At 34.4% G+C, this 27,942-nt stretch overlaps 2 protein-coding genes across 5 annotated transcripts in view; one reads left to right on the forward strand and one right to left on the reverse strand.

The window, feature by feature from the left end:
- Positions 1-10,787, forward strand: part of LOC128227204 (semaphorin-1A-like) — a 45,687-nt gene extending 34,900 nt beyond the window's left edge. For 2 of the 4 annotated variants that reach the window (XM_052937505.1, XM_052937506.1), the window contains 7 exons: positions 1,397-1,482; positions 3,205-3,412; positions 4,961-5,032; positions 5,168-5,235; positions 5,725-5,868; positions 6,587-6,655; positions 7,342-10,787. In XM_052937505.1, coding sequence (XP_052793465.1) covers positions 1,397-1,482; positions 3,205-3,412; positions 4,961-5,032; positions 5,168-5,235; positions 5,725-5,868; positions 6,587-6,655; positions 7,342-7,715 — 1,021 coding nt within the window. In that variant the 3' untranslated portion in view covers positions 7,716-10,787. The remainder of the gene's footprint in view (positions 1-1,396; positions 1,483-3,204; positions 3,413-4,960; positions 5,033-5,167; positions 5,236-5,724; positions 5,869-6,586; positions 6,656-7,341) is intronic. The other 2 variants (XM_052937507.1, XM_052937508.1) reach the window with 2 other exon arrangements.
- Positions 10,788-14,318: 3,531 nt separating this feature from the next.
- LOC128226300 (sodium-dependent glucose transporter 1-like) lies at positions 14,319-27,881 on the reverse strand. The gene is made up of 6 exons (XM_052936186.1): positions 27,642-27,881; positions 26,439-26,588; positions 23,918-24,053; positions 23,399-23,548; positions 15,738-15,869; positions 14,319-15,336 (listed from the first exon to the last, which is right to left on the reverse strand). Exons 1-6 carry the CDS (start codon positions 27,879-27,881, stop codon positions 14,354-14,356), a joined length of 1,791 nt encoding a protein of 596 aa, XP_052792146.1. The 3' UTR covers positions 14,319-14,353.
- Positions 27,882-27,942: the final 61 nt, after the last annotated feature.

A 27,942-nucleotide genomic window follows, 5' to 3' on the forward strand; every position in this document is an offset into this window, starting at 1 on the left:
CCTGTTGCGAGCTATAAATTTTATTAAGGATGCGTGTGTTCGGCATGTTGACATTGTTCTGGTTCAGGCAGTCAAGTGCGTTGTGCGTAAAACAGTCATTTTTCCACAATAAACTGTGAGGTAACCGGTTCTATTTTTTGGTAAAAACTGTTATTAGAATTCCAATGCAGTTGTTAAATGTGCAGGTTTGAACAAAATCATATGTGTCTGAATTACTCACTAAAGTACTTTGTTTGTTAGATCGTTCATTTCATGAAAGAAATGTGGTTTGGCTATAAAGTTTTAAGTTTTCATAAAACTACACAACTGTAAAGGCTTTGGAGATGCAAAATGTTTGAAATAAAAACGGTTGAGTTGGCAGAGGATGAAAAAATGGGTACTCTCCCTAGTATGTGCATGATTCAAATATCTGTGATGCTAATGCAGTGAATTATGGGTGCTTTATTTCATGATGTTTGCTAGATACTTCCAAATGTTCCCTCCTCTGGTGACCTTCCATAACCTATGTGAAGATAATAACAAGATATAGGGTGGTAATAAACACTACAAATAGTAAATCATGTGCTGAGCAAATACAAATTGATTGATATCTAGGCATCTTGGTAAGTTAAAAAGTATCTCCAATGGTTAGGATGGTAGAATAAATCTGGTCAGTGTAGAAATTCAAACAGGTCTAATTTCTTATGTTATCCATTTGTTTTGGTACTAAGTTTTTATTTCTCAGCTTTTCAATAGATATAGTATGTCCTTACCTAAAAAAGAAAGAAAAAAGCCTATTCTATTACCTGTATGCATGTTATTATGTCACAGCCATTTGTTATCCATAAAGTGGTGTGCATTTCAGGTGTTTGTACTTTAATAATCTTCCTTTTTTATGAAACGCTGGTTATACAATTCTTATGGCAGAGTAATGGTTGATGGACATTGCAAGAGGTCAGTCACACGAAGTTATTCAAGAAAGATGCTGTAATGAGGCCAATATTGTTGTTCATGTACATTGAGGTCTGCAGACATTCACTGGCTGCAAGATGAGAAGCCACTTGTGCTATCTCATTTCCCCCATCTGGCCCAGAAACACCTATATACACCCAGCCGTTTTCCCAGAACAGTGAACCAAATGCAGTCTATCCAATTACTGTTGATCACATTGTGGTTAAGCCCTCATTCAACATTCAGATCATGTACCTTCTCAGAAAGCTGTAGTTTTGATTAGTATGGCACATCCTGGTGACAAAAATAGGTCCATATTTGACAGTCATGGACATGCATCACCATATTTGTTCATCACCTAACGTTTTGCATCTGATGTTTTGCATCGCCTCTCATTTTGATATCATCTGTTAGCTTTCCACTTGCTTAATTACTGTTCTATACATATTACAATTATATTTTTTAGGAGTGGGAGGTTCACGGCTATAGCGGTAGATGTTCTAGTCCTGGCTGCAGATGACTTCTACTACGATGTCATGTTTGTGGGCACAAGTAAGTACATAACTCTAGATAGAGTAGAAACAGGGCATCATCTCTATCATGTGATTTGGCATGTATAAAGTCAGCTCATTACGAATATTTCTCCATTCACCTTTGGATATTGGTCACTGGAACAATAGCCTGTATCGAAGCTTTATATGGTAAACCGCTTCTTTGACATCACTACTGTAATCAAAGAGTGCTATATATACTAGTGAATGAGTGAATTTGAAATAAGTAGTCTTAAAGACTGAATAGTGCTGGGTTGATAAAAGGACCCATTCCCACACCAACTGCATGAGTAAATGTTATTTTGGCGCCCTCCTATTGTCACATGATGTTGGCTTCACAAAACCCAATACAACTAATGAAAAGCGAACAAAAGTGTTGCCAGTAGAGTGGTTTTAGAGTTATTTGAGCAAGCTACATAGAGAGCAAGTACAAGGAATGTAGCTGACACATTATTATAATAAAGTTTCATCATTATCATGCTCAGTTTATAACTGAAACATTTTTAATTATGTTACCTTTTGCTGTTAATTTAATAAATGATTGAATTGCAAAATTATTTATTAGTTTTTTTCTTTACTTGAGTGCATACTTCATACGTGAAGCATGAAATAGTTGACTATATATTAGGTTCAACATTTACTCCTCCGAAAGTTAATGTGTTTTTGGTAAGGCATTTTGTATAAAATGGCAATATTTTGATTTTAATCACATCATAAAATAAAGTAAATGATGCATTTAGTTTTAATGGTGGTATTTTGTCAACATATCGACTCATCATCTGAGTAAGTGTCCATTATATTACTTTTCAGACATAATTCTTTTACTGATGATGGATTTTGCAGTAAAATTTAAAAATCGTGTAAGAGGAAAATAAAAAGCAATAAACTCAGCTTAGTTATTTGCATTTGTGCACAATTTTTGATGTAGATTATGTAAATTGTTCATTTACTTTTACATTTAAACGGTATAACATTGTTACTGGAGGGAATATAAAAACAAAGATTAAAGGGAAATAATCGGTCTGTCGTAACAACAAGGGTTGATACAAGTGTATGAACCGGAACTGTCAAAATTACATGATATCAAAGTCTTGGCTAGAACTGCATTTATTGCTGCATGCAAGTGTTTCCATTATTCGTTTTCCATAAAAATATGGGCTGTTTGTCCCAAACCTGCCATAATGCTGCAAACCAGTTGTTCTCAACATAAATGTGATGGTACATAATATCCTGTCCACAGCACTGTGGGCTGCTCTATATAGACAACTTGCATAGCTGGAGGGAACTCAGGTTGACATTTCTGATTGCCAAAAAAAGTCAAGATTTATGTTTGATATAAATTTTGACTGCTTTATGCAAATTGTCATTTAAATGAATAGTTTTAAATGTAAATTTTATGTGAATATTTTTATAACATTTAACAGAAAATGGTTTGCATAAGCTCTTATCAATTCATTACAATTTTTTACTTATAACTGGAAAAATGTTAGTTTTATCATGATCAAAGTGTTTAGGCTAATTCATTGAGCTTTTGAAGTCATCATAAAAGAATTTCTAGCAAAAAAATGCAAGTGAACAGTTCTGTATGTATGTTTTCACGATCATGAAGAATATTTAAGCAATCTCTCTATGGTTGTTATTTAGGGTAATATTTAGCAAACATGCTTTTTATAATTATGTTGCCATTGAAGGTCAAGCTGATAGTTCTGTTGTACGTTTGCAGGTGATGGGCGTGTGTTGAAGGCTGTAAATACAGGGCAAGAGGGCAGCAGTGGCACTGTCATCGAGGATATACAGGTCCTCAGCCCGCAGGAAGCCATCAGAGAGTTGAGGATCTACCGAGGAACAGGACACGAGAAACTCATCGTTATCTCCCGAGACAACATCGTCTCCATCCCTCTCCACCGCTGTCACAGGCATAAAACTTGCGGGTATGTATAAACTAGCTCTTTACCCTGGTACACGTGATAGGATAATCTTATACAGTTACCCCATATGAGGCAAAAAAAATCCTAATAAAAATTCTGATTGAATTTTAATGAAAATAAATACTTCCTTACTTGGAAATCCTATTATGTTTCTTAAGTGCAATCATAATTTATGCCAAGGTTAGAAAAAAATTGGTCTGGCTTTATTTAGCCAGTTAAGTAATGTGTTTATGTTCAAAATAATGCGCAATAGAATATCTGACAAGATATATTTTGACTTATCACTGCTATAGTGTTACTGGCATGATCCATAGTTGTGCAGGCTGATGCTTGATCGAGTTCTTTGTAAAGCAGTCAAGCAGAAGAGATAATATTAACAATCTTGGCGACAGAACACTTCTGGCATTACTGTCGGGTTACTACAAACTCATTGGTCTATGTCACGCTGTCTTCTCTGAGCCGATAGTAGTACTTATAGTAAAAAATACTACCATTTTCTAAAAATGTGTGTTTTTAATTAAAACCATAAACATTATCAACAATTTAGCCAGTATTTGTCAAATTTTAGATATTTTACCCCACATTTGCAGAAATATTAAAAGGCATGCAAAATATTCACATCTTTATGATTGATTGAGCAGGTATTTTGTCCAGCAGTCTTACATAGTATCAATGTAAGATTAGATTTCTGTGCACTTGTTCAGCCTAATGGAGAAGAATTGAATCTTTTTGATGACTGTAAAAACTTTGGTCAAATGTCTTGGGAGTTGCAATGTTATTTCTAGATCAATTAACTCAGTTGCTTATGCATCTAGATCAATTAACTCAGTTGCTTATGCATCTAGATCAATTAACTCAGTTGCTTATGCATCTGGATCAATTAACTCAGTTGCTTATGCATCTGGATCAATTAACTCAGTTGCTTATGCATCTAGATCAATTAACTCAGTTGCTTATGCATCTAGATCAATTAACTCAGTTGCTTATGCATCTAGATCAATTAACTCAGTTGCTTATGCATCTAGATCAATTAACTCAGTTGCTTATGCATCTGGATCAATTAACTCAGTTGCTTATGCAAAAACTTGTTTTTTTGTGAGAAATAAGGTCACTTTTTACTGGAGAATTACAAACATGCTTGAAGTATAATTTTCACAGTCTATAAAGTATACAGAATGTTAGTGATTACTACATGTAAAAGATGTATCAGCAGGAAGCCTTTTTGAGCTTGAATATATTACCATTAATTCTCTTGCCCTAAACTGTAAATTGCACTTGCCAGTGAAACCTTGACACTTCATAATGTCCACAGCAAGTTTAATAGTTTTTTATGATTTTTTTCAATAAAAACAGGTAAATGACATAGCTGAAGGGATTGCAGAAAAACAATTTTGTTTTAAATACAATGATATGGCTTGTCACTTTGGCTTTGGCACTAAACAAAACACAAGTTAAATAATAGAGCAAAGGTTTATATGCCTTGGAAATTTAAATGCCATGACTTCAACATGCCTAGAATCTAACCCCATTCTCTCCTCTCGTGTGTTTCAGGGACTGTGTGGCTCTTCAGGACCCATACTGTGGCTGGTTTGAAGGGGCATGCACCACACACACATCACGCGGGTAAGTGAAATGAATGGTGAAGGGGAAGAAACTCTTACTGTCATGTAATTTTGTTCAGTGACTCATACTTATAATTACTTCCCTTTCTTCTACTTTGATTGCAGTTCTGATTAACCATGTTTTGTTTTGTTGCAGTTACCAGGATATTCAGTCAGGTGACACCAAAAAGTGCCCAGACGGCGGGAAACAGTCGGACAAAGATGGTGGGTTTTAGTCTATACAAAATAATGGGATACATATATACCTGGGCTACCATCACTCTGGTAATAGCAATGTTGTGGAATTATTGTTAGAGGAGTTAAATATTGATTGTTCAGAGAGTAAATGCAACATTGCTATTACATGAATTCATACAATAATCAAGTCAATATATCTGTCACTCGAGCTATATCACTTATAAATGTATATAAAATGTCTAGGTATGATCTAATGATTTCATCTTTCTTGTGCAAGTGTTTGGTGTTGTTGTGCTGGCCCATAAGCATTTTCCATGTTGTCTGTTACATCGATCTATCATTGAATACATTCCTTCTGTGTAAGCATGTTTATGACTTCACTGATGATATTCTTTCAATACAGATTTAAGTTTTTGTTTATGTGTTGTAAATACATGTTATCTCGGTGTGTTTTTCCCCTTCCCTCTATATTGTGGCCCTTTTAGTGTTGTTGACCAACGCTGTTCTGTCCTCTAGGCCTAGTTGTGGAAGATGAGGTGAACACAGAGGTCACCGAGAAACCAGTCGAGGTTTCCACCTGCAAACCTTGCCAATGTAACTGCAACCAGTCTGATAGTGATACAGCAGTTTACATGGAAACTTCTCAAAATGATAACATTGGTTAGTTGAGGCATTGACATAAAATAGGCTTACTATTTATAACGTATAGAAATATCAATATAGAAAGTAATATTAATAGTTAAACTGTATTAAATATTGTAGGTATAATTAGTTACACACATGCTTCTAATATTTTATGACATTATCGTTGAAACTGTATTCAGACATATCAATGATTCTTCTACAAATAGCTTTTACTGTCGTTAACTGTTAAATGTAGTCAGTATATTCCTCTCCGTTGTGGTTCATGTTCACAATGGAAGATTGTTGTCAGGTATCAGCATGCCTGTGGCCTTCACCTTTATTGATAGTGATGTTATATACATTGTACATACATATCTTTCATAATATAGTATGTTTACTCTTAATTTTCTGCTTGTGTAAATGACATTTTAAATTAATTTTGCTATATCATTTGCTTAATTGTAAAACCAGTTACATATAAAAAAATTATAATTATTTTTGTATAAGATCCTTAATGTGATACATTGTATATTTTTGCTGTTTTACATATCCATACCATATGGATTATCAATCATGGGTGACCTAGGTGTATTAAAAGGATTTTTATCAGTTAAATCAAGTTGTGTCACATACATATGTATATATAGGTACCTAATATTATTTCAATTGTCCCGGTCCCAGGCATGTTGACCATCAAACAAACTTCCTAGTGTAATATTCTTTCATTTACACGATCCTGTTTTCCCTATGGTAGGTAATGGCCAAGACCCTTCTAAAGCCGAAATCGACATGAGCCAAAATTCTGCAATACCTCAACCGTGTGGTAAGCATCTTTACCCATGTACCTGGCTGTGAAATGTGTTTAATTACTGGTAGTTCTCTGTTAATTTGAGCATTCCCAGCACACCCAAGTTATTAAAAGTTATAGTCACATAATCATATTGGCACGAGGATATTTTACTGCATTAACACCATGCTTTCTAATCTCAGCTTTGGCTTATCTGATAAAGCTCAGTTCAAAAACATTCTTTCAGATTGGTTCTTTTATGGGCATAGGTGTAATTAAAACTTTAATCAGCAGAATTGCATGTTAAGAAAATCATTTACTCATTGATAATTTCCTCCTTCACTGAAACCCTGCATGTCAGTTTGTGTAATGATGTATGGATGAAAACATGTCATATAGGATGTATTAATATGCATGAGCTAGTAAACAACCATTTCTCGCATGTTAAATATGTACTATTTTGTTTTATATGGTAATGGTATACTTCGTTTGTTTTAAAAGGTGATAAGTTTTGTTTGCAATGGAAAAGGAAATATCAGTGCCTCAACTACGTTTATATTTCATCATTGCAATGAATTTATGTGTTAAGTAGAAAATTTTATTTGAATTTCCACGGCTCAAAATTAAAAGAGTCATTCCAAGGTAAATATTTTGTCCAGAAAGTACAAGTATGGCATTGATAAATGTGAAGCTGTGTAATAATATATTGTTACATTTTTCAGAGACAAAGTACATCCGGACAGATGACCAGATCTACACTGCCTCAACCCTGGCCATAGCATGTGTGGTTGCCATTGTGGTGGCTGCTCTCATCGGCTTTGTGATTGGCTACCGAGTGAGCATGTGTCGAGTCAATACGCGCAACACTGAACAGATGATCAACATAGAGCAAAACTTTGGCTCCCTCCGCAAAAACGGGAACCGGCATTCCATTGAGGCTTCACACAACATATACAATGAGCCTCAAAAAATGCAACAAAAAATACAAAACAATCTTGTTACAAATTACATACCAGAAAAGAATCCCAATTTACCAAATGGTTCAGTTGATTCACGGACGGTAACTCCGAAGCAAGCATCAAAGACTTACTTATAGCTAGAAGGACCTGAGAATGTAGATAGGAAGCTGATAGCCGTGTAAGATATGTTTGTAAATAATTTACAACACCAGTGCTTGCTATGTGTCTAAAATGAACAAGTATTGAATCTTTGTTACGGACCAATCAACTGGCATCAAATATTGGCAGCATTTTGTGCTATGTTAACATTCCACATGAACTGTTTGTGTGGTGTTGTAGAGGTGTGGTAAGGGTTCTTCAAGGAAGGCTTGGACCAAGAGGGCCAAAGTAGCCTTGAATGGATGGGAGAGATCTGGCCTATGGTCAGGTTAAAGTGAATGTCATCATGAGGGAGGTATACGTGCACTGCTGTAATGCATTGACTTGTTTGCTGTGCTGGCGAAGATGTTAAAAGCCCAGCTTGTCGGAGCTTGTCAGATCTTGACAAGCGAACATGTTGTTCAAATTTATCAGTGAATAATGAAAAGAGGTGTCTATTGCATCAGGCTATGTTATAAAAGGCTGATATCGCTTCAGTGTTCATGACATGTTCTAGGGCAAAATGGACTTGACTGTTATTGAATTGTTGACTGTGATCTTCATATAAATGTAATTGTTCCATGTATGTTCACACACTGGTTATTTATTGTAGTATACACTGCATTATAATGGTATATGTGTACAGAACAAACTGTAATTAAGATGCTTGTATAACTTTGTACACAGTTTATCTGTTTGTTTCAGTTCTGAATTGTTACGTAACCTATACAAAGTTTGCAAAAGTATTAATTATAATATTCACTGAAGATGTAGAATTCGGGCATTCCATGATCATAATTTTGTAGCTTTATGATGACAGCTATTTGGAATGCATTTCCAGTTGTTAAATTTTGTGCCAAAATCTTAATTCATGTTGTAAATCTGTGCATGTCAGTGATGAAAAAGGGAAAGAAAAAATATACTGAATGTAAAGCTGATCATTAATTCAGTTCATTTTCGAGAAGGTAGCAGTTTTAAAGAAATTCAGAACAAATCAACAATACATCATGTGATATGATGTAGATTCTCTGAAGAAACTGTTTTTGAGATGTCAGCATAAAATATTTAATCAACATCTGTAGATAGCCATATTCATGATGAAAGAACATCATACAGTACAAAGAGATTTAGTTGTTCTGCATTTTGAGCCTGGGAGTCAGGAATACCTTTAATGGGAAGGGGTGGGCAGTGCTGACTTGACACTTGGGAGTTGAGGGGAGGGGGTCTCGCTACATGAGATGGACACTACCTGTTGGGAGTTTTTTTTTAACTTATTCAACAAAATTACAAGTTATAGCTGACGTTTTCCCACTGGGCTTCCTGGCTCCTACCAGACACTGTGCTACTATACCCTTGATCTCACACCACTGTGCTCTAGCTTCTAGTGTAGGTTGTTGCCGTGGCAATATGTTACCATAGTAACATTTAGTGTGTGTTGATATGAAAAAGAAATTAGATTGAAATAAATACTACACTAGGTGATTATGACCATCAGCATTTGTGTAGCGTTTGTAGCACTCAGAATTAAGGAGACATGTTAATCGTGTTTTAACACTTTGATGTATTTGTTATTGTATTAATATCACTATTCCTGATGAATTCATTAATGTACATTAATTATCAATATACATATATCCTCGCTTTTGAATGTTACACATCTGTAAAAATGCCATAATCGTATTTGTTACTCTGAGACACTAATTTTTAAGAACTTAAATTTTAGAAAAGGCCAGTAGAAATCAAATCTTTTTTTTTTTTATAGAAATGGCATCAGCTTTACTGCCAGACTAGATGTCATCAATTGGATTGTAGAATTAAGTTTTAAAAACAGCAAGATTAAATTAAGTTTCAAGAATATTCCAAAGAATAGAAACATTATGGAAAATGTTTTGTTTTCGTACTCGACCTCATTTAAGGATCTCATGTCGTTGAACTCTTCTAACTTGATGTATGTAGAATTAAGTGGTAAAGATATGTTGAAAAAAAACTCATTGGAGTATCTTATCTGTTACAGTAATTTAATTGTAAACAGATATATATATATATATATATATATGTATTTATATATATAGGTAATGATTGTAGGTATACATTGGAAATCAAGTTTTTTAAAAATGTGTTATCTTTTATTGTTTTATAAAATGCTTATTTTAATGTTGATTTTTAGCATTTTATCTTTTACAAGTTACTGTTGATTTTAAAACAATGAATTGTATAAACAGGAAAATGTTTTTGTACATAATTATATGATTTTAAATGTATGATAGACTGTTTTTAAACTGTCACTAGTGCTACCCATGGCCTATGTCTGTACATTCAGGATTACTTAACTTCTCCATTTTGAAATTCTAGACAAATATTTGTTCAAATATGTTTTACAGATTACACTCTTACCAAAGACAATGATCAGGAAATAATTTTCTAACATTATGATTGGACAGAATCAGGTTGGACTTGATTCTGTTTATGGTGTTTATGTAGTTTTATGAAACATGAGGCGGACTGGCTGGCTAACTGCAGGTTAGCGAGAGAGCTCACTACCCTGGCCTTCCATCCCCTCTCCTGAAACCATTGTAAAGGTTGATACACCTTGAAATTTGAAAGGCATTTTATACCTAGTGAACAAAGACACAGTGCTGAACACTTTTGGTTTATCCCAAAGTAATTATGAAGTGTGGATTTCGCATATCAATATATATAGAAAACATTCAGTTAGACCATTAAAAATATGAGATTTAGCTTCATAGTAGTTGATTATTTTCAGAGTAAAGAAAATCAATTCTTCATTTTTGTAGGTTTAAATTAATTTCCAAAAACATAGACATACAGCAATAACTTATTTGAATTGGTGCATGTACAATTTTTGTCCCAGGCTTATGTTTGTTTTACTGAATGTTTTACTTAAACAGCCTTAGAACTTAGAGCCAGAGTTCATCTTTGAGTTCATCTTTATGTTGAAAAGTTCATTTAGGATTCAAATAATTATGTATTATCACATTCTTTGTTTTATTGCCTCATTATGCCAAATATGAATACAATTGTACAAAAAAAATAAAATATAAATAAAAGTTTATTTGTTTTTGTTTTATATGGATGGTTATTTGTGTCCTTAAAGAAACAAACCATTTCAAAGGTTATACTGGAGAAGTATGAGAGAGCGAGTGGTCTAGATGTCTGCCTCTCATCAAAGTTGCAGTTGGTTTGAGCCCCACAAAAACATGTTTTCTTGGCCTCGATAGACACATGAGCTACCCACAAGACATTCATTACCCCATTTAACTAGAGCTAACACAGAAGTGTGATGAATACATCCAGGCACCACCTGAACACAGAAATGATGGTATGTGCCAAAATTTTGTTCATTCAATTCTTACAAAGTTAAGAGCAATAACTCTTGTGAGTCAAAGTATAATGCCGACAGAATTGCAGGCTCATGCTGACCAATCCTAAGAAGATTCATGAGTGTAGGTGAAATACTTTAGGTCAAGGGCCATAACTCCTTAAAGTATTTTGAAATTGCAGGTGGACTCAACTCCTTAATAGCCTAAAGTTATATCTGTTTGGGGGTGTACAAATAAGAGTTGCCTCTGTCTTGTGCTGAGTCTTCCATACGTTTCAACTATAAGTATCAAAGCCCCCCAAAAATTCCAGACAATTTTACAAATAATGGTTGAGAAAGTTGCAATTCATATAAATTGATGTACTGCCAATAAATCCTGCTGATAAGAGTATATTTATACCCCCTGACAAACAAAGTTTGAAGGGGGTATATTCGAGTCGCCCTGTGGTCGGTCGGTCGGTCCGTTGCAATTTACCTTGTCCGGAGCATAACTTAAAAACTAGTGGATGGAATTGGATTAAACTTCATACAATGATAGAGCATAATGAGAGGAAGTGCAGTGTACAATAACCATAACTCTATTCTTGCTTATTACTGGGTTACTGCCCTTTGTTACTTTTGTTTGTCCGGAGTATAACTTGAAAAGTACTGGATGGAATTCATTGGAACTTCATACAATGGTAAAGCACAATGAGAGGAAGTGCAGTGTTCAAGAACCATAACTCTACTTTAGCTAATTACTATGTTATTGCCCTTTATTTGTTTTTTTTGCTGTCAAATATTTTTCCAGACATTAACTTGCAAACTACTGGATGGAATTTATTAAAACTTAATACAATGGTAAAGCACAATGAGAGGAAGTGCAGTGCACAAGAACCATAACTCTATTTCAGTCAGTTACAGAGTTACTGCCCTGTTTTCTTGTCCGGAGCATAACTTGAAAACTATTGTATGGAATTTAATAAAACTTCATACAGTGATAGATCATAATGAGAGGGAGTGCAGTATATAGGAACCGCAATTCTATTTGAGCTAATTACAGTGTTACTGCCCTTTGTTACTTTTTTTGTCCGTAGCATGACTTGAAAACTATTGGATGGAATTTAATAAAACTTCATACAGTGATAGATCATAATGAGAGGGAGTGCAGTGTACAGGAATAGCAATTCTATTTCAGCCAGTTATAGAGTTACTGCCCTTTGTTACTTTTTCTTGTCCGGAGCATAACTTGAAAACTACCAGATATAATGTTATAAAACTTTATACAATGGTACAGCACAATGAGAAGGATTTCAGTGTACATGAATCATTACACTATTTTAGCAAATTACAGAGTTATTGCCTGTTGTTTTTTTTTGGTCAAACTTTTGTGTGTACATTAACTTGAAAACTACTAGATGGAATTTCATAAAACTTCATACAATGATAAGTCATAATGAACGGCGGCGTTCGGGGGTATTAATCACCTTCGGTGATAGCTCTAGTTATTGTGTTCCTGAATATCATCTTATATCAGGAAATCAGGATGGCTTCATAATTTGTGCCCATACCTTTAAATAAAACACTCCAAACACAATAACAATCGGTTGAAGCCAATCTTGTCTGTATTCTTGCTTACAACCCTTACACCAAGTTTCATCATAGGATAATGAATACTTATATGTTATCTACTTACTATTATTTTACTGCAAAAGGGGCATTCTGAGGTGACCCAAGATCAAACTTGACCAAGACATTATGCCCACAAACACTCACCAAGTTTCATCATGATAAATAATACATGTTTAAGTTCCTGTAAGATAACTAACTACTATTTTTTCAAAGCAAATGGGGCACAACTGTTCAGCTTTTGAAGCGATTCACCACACAATCAAATTTGGCAAAGATAGTATACCAACAAACACACACAGTTTCATCTTGATTGGATAATATATTTAATGGCTGGGGTGCATGACCCCAAATATCCTACCGGACAGCAATTAAGCCTATATGGCAGAGGAGGTCTGTTCTGGTCAGCAGTTTTGATAGTAAACATTCACATGGCTTGTGGTGTTATAGGATTCTGATAGAGTGGTACAGAAGAATTTGTCCATTGGTTTCTCATTTGAGAATAGATAAATAAAGTCTCATTTACCTTGACCAATACTTCCACCAACTGTGTTATAATAAGCCATTTGATAGTATATATCACCTCAGATAATGGATGTTTCCGACCATATGGCAGTTACATACTCATGATAGTAAACCTGTAGTAAACAGGAATTGGTAGTGAAATTCAGTTGGCTGTTAGAGGGTCATGAACTTTCAAGATCTGTCAATCAACATTGCTCGGAAATTTAGAATCTGTTTGACAGTTATGAATTTTTTTATTTGAAAGTAGTATTTATAACTGTTTTTGAGACTTGAAATTCACAAGATATCTATATGATACATTCAAAAAACAGTCTTGCAAATTTTAGCAATATTTGTTTGTTAATTATTTGAAAGAAAATGTACTGGCAGTCTGTACTAGCAGACAGCTCTGTGAGGTCAAGAGAAGTGGCCATTTTTCTGACTGTCTGCCTTTTATACTATTACCCTGGCCTTTAACACCATTAATCCGAACACCTTTTATACAAAATTATAATTACTGGTATTTTGAATTTATATTTCGGTCTTGATTTTATATTTCTTCTTTTTTAAACTTTCATCAGTAATCCGAAATCGCTATTTTAAAGTCAAAATTACAAGACACCATCAATGGCAATTACCTATACATTACGTTTAATCTGAGTAATCTGTTTCAAAAATGTGACTTTTCAGAGTTAAATCATCATTAATATTTTTCATTTTTTTAGCTCTTGAAGCGGTATTTTCACCTGCACAAATTTTACTTTATTCGGCTGGTATACATAATAAACTTGATGGTTGATAAGACAGGGCCTGTATGAAAAGGTCTACTGTACTTCCGGACAATGCTGGTACTTCCGGACAATGCTGGTACTTCCGGACAATGCTGGTAAACACATTTATTTACAGTCAAAGGGAGATAAACTCAGTTGATGGTTTGGAACTATAATCAATGACAACAAGGTTTTAATTATGAGATATTTATTGTAATAAATCTGTATAAAGACTACCCTCTTTCAATAAATATCATACAGTGGAAACATCTCAAAACAATTTTGATGATATAGAAATCTCTAACAATTTAGCTTATATAGTAATAAAAAAAATATGTAAATATTCAAAAACTGTCACCATCTATTAGTGCTATTAACAATAAAACACAAAACAACAACATAAGTTGCTTCACAATTAGACACCATAGAATGTTCCTCGTGGGTAAATTTCCAGTTTTTCCGTGGGCTCTGGTGTGCCTGTAGGGGCCTCCACCGTCTCTGAGCTCACATTATCACCCTTTGTCATGCCAGTCATATGGGCCCGCTGGTCATCTGACTGGGAGTAGACACGGGATAGAGTAAAAGCTGCCGTAAACAGTAAGCCACAGACCACTATTTCTCCAAGTGACAAATAGAGAAACCACATTGGAGAGTAGATGTCCATCATGTATCCTAGCACCAGGGGGTTGACCATGACCCCAACTGACCCTGATATGAGGAGCCCAGAGGCCATGCGGCTTGTAATGGGGGTCACATGTTCCTGGGTCCATGTGAACAGTGTTGGCAGAATAGATGACATTGTTACACCACTGGCTGCTATGGTAACCCACACAAGAATATTTTGTTTAAAAATAACACTCAACAAAAGCCCTAGGAGTACTATAGTTGAAGAAATATATGAAAAGGCTTTAAGCTTAGTTGAGGTAATGTAAGTTAAGAGAAATACCCCAGCAAAGTTAGCCAGGCCATATGTTCCAAAGTAGACAGAGGTGAGAGTGGAGGCTTCCTGCTGAGTCCACCCAAGCTGCTCCAAGGTGAAGGTCACTAGGAAGCTTGGAAACAGGTCTATGTTGGCCGTCGCTACAAACGAATTCACAAATATAATACACAGTATCACCTTCTTCACTCGTTTGGGGAGCTTATGCCTATCCACACTGGCATTACTGTACTGTCTGACAACCTTCTTTTCATTCCTATTGGAGAGGTAGGCCACAAGGAATGGAACAGCTGATGAGAGGGAGAGAACAAATGTGATGAGAAACGCATACTGGATGTTGACTTCCACTGTGGTAGTGTATGTTGTGTTCTTGGTCATGTTCATACCGCTTGTGTATGGTGTGGGAGCAGCCATTGTTGTGGTATTAACAGACACATCAACCCCATCTAATTCTTCCTCAACTGATATAAAGATTAAAACAAAAGCATTGTCAAAATACAAAATTGTCTGTTTCTGATTTCACAATCAAAACAAAAGTTGGAAATTCATTTTATTGTTTAGGCATTACTTTCACGCTTAAAGCCTTTGCAAATAGGCCAAGGTTAAGATTAATTTGAGTGCTCAATAAAACAGAACATCTACTTTTTTTCTGAATCAAGAAACAACCAAAAATATATACACGAAAGAAAAGAAAAAATAATGATATGAAAACATTGGCAAAAAGAAATTTAAGGGCTGATGCAAAATATTAGGGTGAGTCGGGAAACCAGAAACAATTTTATTTTTTTGTACCCGTTATAAATGTAAAGAATTTTACACACAACTCCAAAAAATTATACAAAAATCAGGCTTCACTTGATACCTTTCTGCTTGCTTACAAACGGCTGTGTGACAAGGGGTGATAGGATGCCCCCTACAGCGCTCAGACAATGGGTCATCTGAACAAACGGACCTCCTTCCTTGGCCCATGTCGCAAACAACATTGTGTGTATGCCTGAATGGAAAAAATATTGATGATCATTTGATCATAAATTGGATTGAGTATATTAATTCCTCTCTATTATTATTTTTTTAACACAGAAACAGTTTAAACAAATTTACAAATAAACTATTCAAGAGAATGTATAAGCATCTTTAGTAAGAAAGGCTCATAAGCACCATTACCAATTTTAAATCATTTACTACAAGGGATGTTTAATAAGCAATACTACTTAAGCTTATAATTCTCTCATAAGTTGTCAAAAATGTTTCAATTTTACAGGCTACTAGAACAACCGGTATTTGTTGGACATGTAAACTAGCAAAATTATTTTAAATACTTTCTGATGAGGAAATTTGGATACCTTCTTCAGACCCATTTAAATATCACTAAAAGTATTTTGCAATGAAATAAACAGCTTGCAACTGTATCAACAACCCAGAACTTTTTTGACATATTTGGTCAGTGCAATATGTATTTGTATTCAGTGAGGCATGGTTTTGAGCTTAATACAACAGCACATTTTTTACCTCCCTAAGATTGTCGCACAAACAAACAGTAATACATGTTCTTTCGCAGTATAATTACATATAGGTTGGTTCCCTAAAGATATGATGAAGTAAAACACAATTAAAGAAGGCTTTGTTGCAAGTTTTGTTTTGCGGCATATTTGAAATGAATCGGAAAAGCCAAGAATTAAATTTTAAAAATAAGACAAAAATGTTGCCTTGTTTATGTTTAACAAAGGATTTACAAATATCAGAAATGTCTAGGACTTTACAGAAGCCATTCAGTACAGTTTAATCTGTTTTGAAGAAATAAAAAGATACTTGGTCAATAGAAAATTTAGCCACACAAACTGTAACTGAAAGAGACTACCATCAGGTTGAGCAGAAAAAAAAATGGAACCGTAATGACTCATTGACTGACATAACAAACAACAGGTGCAGGAGGGGACATTAAACATACAGACTGTTCAACATCATCTCCATAAACATGGTTTTAAAGGCAGATTCAGGCATTCTGCATATATTTGAAAGATAATTTTTCATAAAGCATAATTGACTTATATTTGACCCTTATACGTTTTACCTGGCAAACAAAATATTACTTCTGAACAAAAAGTGTACAATCCAAATTACTTAATTAGACAGACAGTTATTTCAGTCAATCTTAATTGTATGTTAATGTATTGACAATAAGTTTTATTTTGAAAAAACAACAACACTTTATGAAAACATCATCATTTTTTTCATTACCGGTAAACATTCTTTCAAGTTCCAAACTTTCTTTTAAAAAATGCTGACTAGTGGATTCTCAAAGAATAACATACATGTACTTCCAATATTTTATTAAAAAGTATTGGAGTCAATAAATGACACCTAAATGTATATTAATATGTAGATTCCAAGTCCTAGATGTAGAACATTTTCCCTGGAGCCCACCTTGATCTAATGAGGACAAACCTGCATCTCCAATGACTATCACCTTCCTGCACCTCTGGATTACAAAATGCCTCAACTATTTAGCTAAAGCAAATATCTTTTTAAATTAAAGCTGCACTCTCACAGATTGAACGTTTTGACAACTTTTTAATTTTTTGTCTTGGAACGAGCCAATTTTTGCGAAAATCCATGGAAACCAGTTAGGCCACTACTTTTATATAAATTGGTTTACAAAACCGGCGGGTCAAATTTTCCGAAAAGTACAAAAAAAAATAAATGAATTTCACTTCTTTTTCAAAATAATTTTCCCGATCGTATTGATTTGGTGCAACACGAACGAAAAACGAATAGATAAGAGTACAAATGCAGTAGATCTCGACTGGTTTGTTGTTCCATAGCCGTATTCGCCAATTTATAGTGATAGCATGTGAGCCAGTCAACTGTTATGGCAGCGCCGTTGGCAAAGGCAGAATTGACGATAACAGTCATTCTTTGTATGAAATAATTAATTAAAAATTTGCCTTCTCTTTTTTTCAATTTAATATTGGTCAGTTTTTCAGTGTTCTATATTCACTTTTGCTTTAGCATACCCTTAAAGCTAAAAAAAACTGTGTGTTTATTTAGAACTTTGAAACTTTGAGTGTATTAAAGCATGCATTAATAGCAGTTTAAAAATTTAAAATGTCAAGTAAATGATATAAATTTTCAATGTTTTTATGCTGTTCTCTGATTTTCACCCTTTAAGAATATGTTTTGTGACTTTTTTCTCTTTTTTTTCTCGACCACCCGGTGGACATTTTTTCCAAAAATTCTTGTAAACCAAAAAATAAATCAAAGTGCTGAAAGCACTAATGGACTATTTAATGGGCTAGCTTAAACTTTAGACTAAAACTGCTTGCAAGCTGCAAAGGAAATTTGAAAAATCTAGTTAAGTGTGTGTAGAGTGAGGGGGTGGGGGGGGGGGGCTAAAGCGTTAAATCAGATAAAGTCAAAGTTCTTTTGAATTTCTTAAAAGTCGTTAAATCAGACGTGTACAAATTAATTTACGTGGTTGGCACACTTACTTAATTTGATCAAATCCTTTTATATCAAAGGACTGTTATTTGCAGTTTCAGAGAAGATTTCCAATGATGTAATTATATACTATATAGAAAACCTGTCACCTCTTTTTCAGGGGAGCTTTAAACCATAGTGCCATACCTTGAACAATCTTTGTAAAAGACATCTACATTGTACACCTATGTCAGACTGCATACACAGTGCTATTAGGAAGTAGTTTTTATTTAAAAAGTGAAGAATTATTTTGTCCCTCTTAATTTGTGCTTGGTATTCAATTCATATAACATGTTACCATGATAACTTAGTGCTGTTAAAAAATATTATGCACTGCCTTCTGTCTAATGCTATTCATATTACTGCTGCAGACTTTTGTACATAGCAAAGCAAGTTGAGTAGACTAAGATGAGATGAATATAGTTTTTAAAGTATGAAATATTGAAATGTCTTTTAAATACTTTGACCATCAAATTTCATAACATGGTGCCAGCAGTTCATCAGACTGCTAGTGAGAATGGAATACCAAACATAATTTTATTCTTTATTTTATACCAATCATCAATCCACATGCAATACATACGTATGTTGCGCAATATTAAATTGACGTCATTAAACCAATGAGTGCATCCTTAATATGAAATTTATTATGCAAAGATGTGGCTTCTAAGTGATCTTATCAGTAATGTATATAATAAAAGGGTTATTAGTACTGCGTTTTGATCCGGATATGGCAGAATGTCATATTTGATTCTGGTAGTTTTTTGTAGATTTTGATTTTACTCGGCTTGTGCCTTGTGAAATCCGAATCTGCAAAATCTACTTGAGTCGAATACAACTTCCTGGATCAAAACGCAGTACTTATAACCCTATTATGTACAAAACCTGTTACCCCGTGGACAGAGCATCTTTAACCCACAGGGCCATTGTAACTTTGAACAATCATTGTAAAATACAACTACATACATGTACAAGATGCTTAAGGAAGTAGTTTGGAAAAATTAAGAACTATTTTCTCTGTCTTAATTTGTATGCATTAGATAACTCAATAAATGCAGCAGTTGGCCATTCTTGTATTGTCCTCTGTCACTGTCCTGATAGCTCCCTATCTCAATAGATGCAAAAGGTTGTAGGTTCATAATTCTCCTGGTCCAATATGTCATACAGAAAGAAGATGTTGAATGTAGAATCAAGAAGCTTTCTTTTCAGGCACTCCAAATTCAATAGTACTGTAACATTTGGAGTGCCAAAAATTTGTTGGATTCCTAGGCAACAGGTATCAGGTGTTGCAGTACATTTGGCAAATACTTTTCACCCATCCTTGTAAATCTAAAAAAGCTTTCATTTTGCAAAAGTAGTTCATATAACTATATTAAGGTTGTTAAATCAGAGTTTGAATAATTCTGCAAACTAGATGTGCCTTTAATTGCAGCACTCCAACTCATAATGTCAATTAAGCTGGTTATGCAATACTGCAGTTCCTTGGTGTGGGGATTGCTTTATTTACTTGAATAAACAAACAGTTCTTGCTTGGAAAGTATAATGTATTAACATGCATTTTTCTTGCCCTGACTCCATCCAAGCCTTAAATCTTAGATCAACATGTACTTGGGGCTATGTGTAATATCAATGAGAACTATAAATTATGTTAAATTTAGTGCCACTTATAATATTTCATTCCACTTACAAAAGCACTAACATGTTCTTTAAAACCAATATCCTATGTTATGATAAAACCATTGCCAAGTCGGTAATTTGAAAAGACAAGAAATTATATCTGGTCAGGGTTTGACATAGTCTTTCTAGACAGCTGGACTTGTTTTGCAGTTACTTTGAAAATCTTCAAAAGCTAAACTGAACAAGACTGGAGCAAAAAACTGACAATACCAAAAGTGGTTTTAAAGACTTAAGAGTTCATTCTCACATCACCTATACCATTAGTTCTTATCTACAAACTTAAGTCAACATAATAATTAATGTTTTACATACATATTGCAATGAATAAAACATATTGCAATAAGTGCCAATAACATAGCAATCAAGTATGATCACTATAGGCCTAAACATGAGATTTCAACATTTTCCTGATAAACAATAAATAATTTTCTAAAAATGCTACCCACAGTAAGATGAAAATAAATCCATTTGATAGTGGTAATCATTCAATGGCGGCTTTATTGATAATTTTTTTTAATAAAACACTATGAAATTCACATCATCAGCATCCGGAAGTAGTGATAACATACATGTCTGAATCATTCGGCCGCTCTGATCAGAGTAAATTTTGAGGTCAATAAGTAGACTGGTACCCTGATTTACTTTTCCTAAAAAATATAAAGTTATACAGGTACGCGGCATATGGTTTTTATTAAACATTAAAAGTATTTGAACAATAAAATACCAAAAATCATGTTGTATTTAAAAAAGTGCCATGCGATGATTAGTTAAAAAAACTTTGTATCGAAAAGAAAATATCACGGAAACATGCAATTTATGTCGAAAAAAAAGAACAGGGACCGACTTGGGAATACCAACATTACATACAAAGGATAACACTACTTTTTTTAAACCAACTTTCCTGGTTGTTTTCTACTTAGACCGCACGCTTTATTAGCTTGACGTATGAATTCACAAGATATTTCGAATGCGCGACGGGCACTGCGGTTAGCTGATACTGGTTTCTTTTCGGATAAAAGAGAAAGAGGGTACCAGTCTATCAATACAGAGCATTGAACGGAAAAATTTCGATGCATGCTTTTCCAATATGTTCATATTCTTATTGCATATAATCTGACCGTATGCAAGAACATTCATGTAGTTAACCCGATTAACTCACTCGCTACGTATGAATTTCTTGTGCTTCATTAAAAGAACATACAGTTAGCTTGAATTGTTAGGAGAACTATTTTTATTGGATGTTTTCATTGTAATCAGTTCTGGTACTACTTTGATTATTCAAATTCGCTAACGGCAATCCAATCAAAATACAGCGTATGAATACATTACGTCAGTGAACCCCCAGATGTGGCTTGAAAATGCAGATAGCGCGATTATGGCTATGAACTAGGCCACAAGTGCCCTAGTCCAAAAAGGAGTGGCCTTATATAAGATTGCTGACAAAAAATTAGATCGCAGACTTTTATATTTAAGTTCAAAAATTGATGTTTTATGCATTTTCTTAAACCGTTAGTAACGGTTTATGCCATAAAACATTATCTTATATCATTGTTTTGCAGATATTTACGATAAATTTGCTCATCCCAGACGAAAAAAACAAAAGTTGTGAAAAATGGCAAACAGAGAGTGCAGTTTTAAATGCTCATTTTTCAATTATATAAAGCTCATGTAAATGCCTGATGGTAAAACAATTAAGACTTGATAAAAAATAATATGACACTAAATTAGCCATATTAAATGACAATTTTTCAATACCGTAAATGACTGGTTAAAAGAGAATAGTGGTTATAAGACGCAGGCAAAAAAATCTGTGAAAAACTCTAGAATTTTTATTTAATCTTTGTTATGGGTTATAGGACGCATTGAAAAAATGTTAAAATCGTCTGCCACAATTGGCCACCATGATTGTTGACAGTGCCGAAAAAAAATTCTCATGAAAATGGCGATGGTTATTTTAAACCATGCAACACTAATAATACAAAGCAAAATATTCTTTCTGACAGTGTATCGTAAACGATAACCTGTTGAGAATAAAAAGTTTTGTAAAGCAAAAACCTTATATTGTATGTGTTTGTTCTCAAAATGTCAACATCTACAGGAAAGTATAAAGATCGCCCTCAGAAAAAAATGTCCAAAGCTTGTTACTGTTTGTAAGACACAGGCATTTTTTTATATCGAAACCTGTGGAAAAATAGTGTATCTTACATCCAATCATTTACGGTAACTTTACCCCATGTATGAAAATACAATGACATGATATTTAAACTTGTGTTATTCTGTGATACAGAAATGTTTGTTTTCACAGAATATCATAAATTTATAACTTTCAAATACTTTATACTGGACATAATAAGTTAGATAACATAACATATTGAACGTCCCTCGTAATAGAAACAAGAGCCGTCATAAGACAGCGCGCTTGACTACGCCCCTTTGACTTAGAATACAATAACGATGTAATATTACCAAGTTTGATCTCTTTATGTCAAACCTAACTAAAATTATTCGATACATAAGGTGACTTTAAATGCTGCCCTCCCACCAGCCCGCCCAAACAGGGACGCAAGTCATTCAAATAACTTGATTTCCCATTATGAAAATGTGGTTAAGAATATACAAATATGCCTTTCAAAAGAAATAAAAAATTTTTAAAAAATCAAGGGCCATAATTTGTATTTATGGTTAAAATGGAGTTATGTTACTTGTTGTAAGATAGTCGTAAATAATTTAGAATTTTATTAAGTGCATTTAAAGAACGGTATAGAAGTTTTTCTTTATTAAAATCCTAACTTGCCCTTAACTTTTATTTGCCTAAAACTTTAACCTAAGTCAATCAGGGGCCATAACTTGTATTAAGGATATGGAGTTATGTAACCTCATTGGGTGATGGTCCTGAACAATTGTGTGAAGTATTAAGTCAATTGAACAAAGGGTATAGAAGTTATTAATAAATATCCCAACCTGCCCTAAAACTTTAACCTAAGTTCCATAGTCAATAGGGCCATAATCTGTGTAAAGAATAATATGGAGTTATCTAACCTCATCATGTGATGGCCCTGAACAACTGTGTGAAGTATTAAGTCAATTGAAGGAAGAGGATTGGACTTATAAGTGAAAATCCCAACTTGCCCTAAAACTTTAACCGGACGCCGACACCGACGCTGGGGCGAGTAGTATAGCACAACTATTCTTCGAATAGTCAAGCTAAAAACCTTTGTGAAACAACAAAGGCTTAACATTGATGTAATGTAAATGTAAAATCATGAAATGTTAAGTTCAAATTAATGATTTTTTGTAGTTTGATGTTACTGAATTAGATCTGGCTCCAAAATGCTGAATCTACAAAAAATATATTCAATTTCAGTATACCTGTATCTTGTCCACCAATGCATATTCCATTGATCACCCTGATGATCACCATGGCAATGATTTCTGGTATCCATGGTAACAGCCCTATGGTGATAGCTGTTCCAGTTGTAAACAGAAATAACATTAGCCGAGGGTTGAACTTATCTTGAACTGAAACAAATAAATGCAGTTTTCAAAGGAAATAAAAGTCCAAATTGAGAATTCTTGCTAAAACAATGGCCTGATTAGGATTTTCTGAAAAAAGGCAACAACTTAACGCTTCTATTACAATTTATATAATCACATGACTTTTCTCTCATAAAGACAAGAACCTTATTAAGAATGTTTTCCAAATGTTTCTGTCATCTTTCAGTTTGAATCTTTGGAGTGGAGTGAACATTTGCAAATCCATTAGGCATGCTAGTTAAATGAATGTTAATTTTTCTCCTACAGAAAAGACTATGGTACTGTAAGGCAGTATAAATACAAAATGCAAAAAGGTATAAATCTTGTATGATAAAATGTGAGGACGTGACCTACTGAACCCAGCCAGGAGGCAGCCGCCAAGGTATCCTAGAGCAAACCCCGTGAAGAGCCATGTGGCCTGAGCCAGGGACACGCCTGCAACAATCTGTAGGTCAGGCAGGGCCGGGCCCATCTGTCCATAGATCCAACCCTGAATCATATAAACACTGGTTGCTTATATCATCACAGTATTAGCAGTTTCTGCTCGGCATGGCAAGGTAATGATGATAAAATTGAAAAATAAATAAGTTTACTATCATGTTTCTGAAATTGAAATAGAAGTTGATAGTAAGGTTATTTCAACTCCATAAAGACTTTATACTTTTTTGTGTAACAAATAATCAACTGAAAGTTTGACCCCATTAGAGATTTAACATAAAAGATAAATATCATAATACAGTTGAACACCGCTATTCCGAACACCGTTTATTTGAAATTATCGCTATTTCGAAATTATTTTTCGTTCCCAATTTTACTCCTTCTTTGCTTAACTCAATTTTTGGTCTTTATTCTGAAATCGTTATTCCTAAATAATCACTATTCCTAAGTAAATATTACAGTCCCGATTTGGTTTTTCACCCCTATTTATCAATTCTTATTTCGAACTCTATCGTGTCAAATGTTTTTCACACCATACTGCGAATGCACTCGGGCATCCGCTTGAGATGACATTGGGGCACAATTAGCGCTTGTTAAAGAATGACATTGAGCATGTGTTGGTTACAAACATCGATGTCAGTAAATGAGCGATTCATTTAGGTGATGTAGTGTGTATATAATTGCTGGTTTCACAATCCGAATATCATTCGAAAATTTCTATCTCATCTGATTAATTCGCCGCATTGCTCACTCGACCCGCTACCATACAATCCGAATGCATACATGTGCTGTCATTTTGTTTTAAATGTTTTATGTTGTTTTAATAAAGAAGTATAATAACTATGGATGGCAATGAGTACCCGAGTACTTGAGTACTCGATCAATCAATCGAGTACCCGAGTACACTACTCGAGTACTCGCAAATATATTTTTTTATAAAATTCTCCAAATACACGATTTACAGATTTAAGAATCAGATCTGGCGTGGTTCCAAGACGACAATTTATGGTCCCTCTTCTCCCCGCTGTGTACACAATTGACCCTTATAAATTAATTGACAGTTGTTGTGAGAGTTGCAAACTGTCAACAAAGGGCCCTTATTTAAAAACATCACTGATGTCAATAAGCGAAATTTTGATAGCGGTACATCTCCTACACAATTGTATTGTTTATCAATTAGAGAAACAATGGACGTTGACACGCGAATTAGTATCAACGTTACGAGCAATGATTCATGAATCATGGGTGTATTTTTTGCAGCGATTATCACAATTGATTGGTGGATATCTTAATTCAGGAATTATGCAAATTAATGAGATAAACAAAAATATTTCAGTATGAAAAACTGTCATTTAAAATATTATTTCGTAGAGTAAACAACTCAATAAATTTATAAATATTCTCGTTAATTGTAATTTTGAATGTTGTTCATTATTGATTGTAATCTCGATGATTTAGACGCTTCAATATGGTCCAAGTATTTATTTCCAATTATATTGTAGTTCATGTGTATGTACAAAATGAAATGCAAAAGGACAAATTAAAAGCATGAAACAACATTTTTCTTTTTATTGATTTTTCTGGTAAGGTACATAATGACAGTCCTATTTAAAGATGAAATATGCCAACATTACGACCAACGCACACTAAACATGAACGGTACATGTATACACGAACTTGTCATTCCCGAAAACAAATTTAAGTTATCCGAGTAATCGAGAACTCGAGTACTCGATCGGAAGATTGTCCAAGTACTCGAGTACCAATTTTACTACTCGTTGCCATCCCTAATAATAACAAATTATTTGTCAATTATTAAACACTAAATCAACAAATATTTTGTATACAAAAGATAACTCAAACCGAGTGCATCGTACTGGTAACGTGTAACCGACATTGCAATCTTCACAACTTAGTATTTCCCGTCATCTATAATTTGCAAACGCTGTCATTTGCGGAAACTTGTTAATCCGAAACACTGCTATTCCGAAGTAATGTGTTGGGTCCATACAATTTCGAAATAACAGTGTTCAACTGTAGGTAATAGGAATTGCAAAGGTAAATTAAATTTCCAAAGAAACAACAAAATTAGAGCTTATTACATACTCACACATTTGTTTAATGTGTTTTAGTATTGCAAGCTATTTGTCTCTAACCCTGGTACTGTAACATAACTTTGCATTATTTTACCTGGAGTAAATGTAACTGGGTGCATACCTTGTGTAAATAGCAGCACTTAAACTGTCTCGCTATGGAGCTAGCTTTTATAGCGACGAGGTCGAGTGTCAGCTTCCAGAGCAAGAGGTCGTGGGTTTGAGCCCCGACAGGTGCACATAGCAATTTGTGCAGTCTGTTACATAAATATTCAATTAAACTATTCATACGATTCATCCCATTTCTTGTGGTAAATAATTCTTCCATCGAGTTGCAAACCCACCATATTAGTAACATTCCAGAAGAGAAAGATGGTGTCCAAGACCTTGCGCCTGAAGACCGGGTTGGCACATGACTCTTGCATCTCAGCCTCCTCTTTGTCCCCTGGCACGGCCGCAAACCCCACATCCTTCTTGCCAGGACCTCTATCATCCTGTCAGAATAACACATGCTTAGTAAGACTTCGTCAGAAAACATGTGCAGCTATAAAATATTACCGTATGTTAACTTCAGCCAGCATCAACATTTTAGAAAGTCAAAATGTGAGGTGAATGAATGTCAATATTCAGAAAAATAAACAATTTAAGTCAATGTAAATGTGTTTTTCATGAGCCACACTTTATAATAAACCAATACAGACAAGACTAATTTTGATGCTAGGCATCAACAAAGTGAATGAATAGGTTCAAGTGACAATATATATTTTTCATCATATATTTGAATGAAAGAAAGCGCAAGTATAAACCTTCTGATAAGTGATGACAATAAGCAGGGGTGACATGAATTAATTAACCCCCGGTAAAACATATTTACTCAAGAGAGCGCCATGTTGTCAGAAACCTGTTCAAAATTTAATAAAACTATCCCCCCCACCCCGACCACCCAAATGGCAGCCTATAAGTCAAGTCTGCAGGACAATTTAGGACACATGTGGAAAATGTTCCATGTGCTAGAGGTTTATTTCAGGTGCATCATAGCTTGCTTTGAGTTTATAAATTAAGTGCTAGTCTTGTACTGTGTGTTTCTTATTGTTAATACTTATGACAGGAGTGTGCATGAACATGAAGCGATCTTCCAGCAAAGTGCTTTTCCTCGGAGAAAGGGAAATAATAACTACATCTGACAAGCAACGCCTCAATAAAAAGCAAGCATTTGGCAAACATTACTTTATAAAAACATATTTTATCTATTCTCGGACATCAAAACAATTCCTTTACAACACAGTTATAAGGAAAGTTGAAAAAAATGTGTTATTGATAAGTGTTCACTTTTCTAACAAATTAAAGTTATCCATAAACACTTGTCCATTTGAAATAGTAAACATGTTTCCTGTCTTATGATATACTTCAAACAAATTTCACAAACAACATGAAGCTTAATAAACATAATACATAACACATGTAATTCACATTAAACCAATATGCATTGACAATAGTTGAATAATATGTCATTTCAGTAGTTATAATAAACTCAATAGTGCACTCACATTGACTGCCAGTTCCTTCAAAACCAGGTCCATTGGAAGTGGGCCAGTATCCTCCCCTTCCCCGGATCCCATCTCTAACTCTACCCCATTCACCCAGGCTCCTTCCTCTGTACACAATGGACCATCCTCTGCCCCTTTCTCCGGACTATCTACCTCCTCAGTTATCCTGGCCACCCTCTCATCTCCAGTTAATTCTGATGCAGCCTCAAACCCTTCATTCGAACTTGCAGTTGTGCTCATGACTTACCTCAGTGAAATACAGTTAAACCCACTCGTAAACATTCATATTCCAGAAGTCCAC

Source organism: Mya arenaria, chromosome 3 (genome assembly GCF_026914265.1).
Source record: "Mya arenaria isolate MELC-2E11 chromosome 3, ASM2691426v1".
NCBI classification, from domain to species: domain Eukaryota; kingdom Metazoa; phylum Mollusca; class Bivalvia; order Myida; family Myidae; genus Mya; species Mya arenaria.

What these genes read in the sequence shown, in the direction of transcription:
- LOC128226300 (XM_052936186.1), bottom strand. Translation starts at nt 27,881, where the DNA reads ATGAGCACAACTGCAAGTTCGAATGAAGGGTTTGAGGCTGCATCAGAA. An exon ending in CATTGGTGGACAAGATACAG is followed by an intron (nt 15,870 to 23,398) that starts GTATACTGAAAT and finishes TTTTCCATTCAG; the next exon opens with GCATACACACAATGTTGTTT. An exon ending in GTTTGTAAGCAAGCAGAAAG is followed by an intron (nt 15,337 to 15,737) that starts GTATCAAGTGAA and finishes TCTTTATATCAG; the next exon opens with TTGAGGAAGAATTAGATGGG.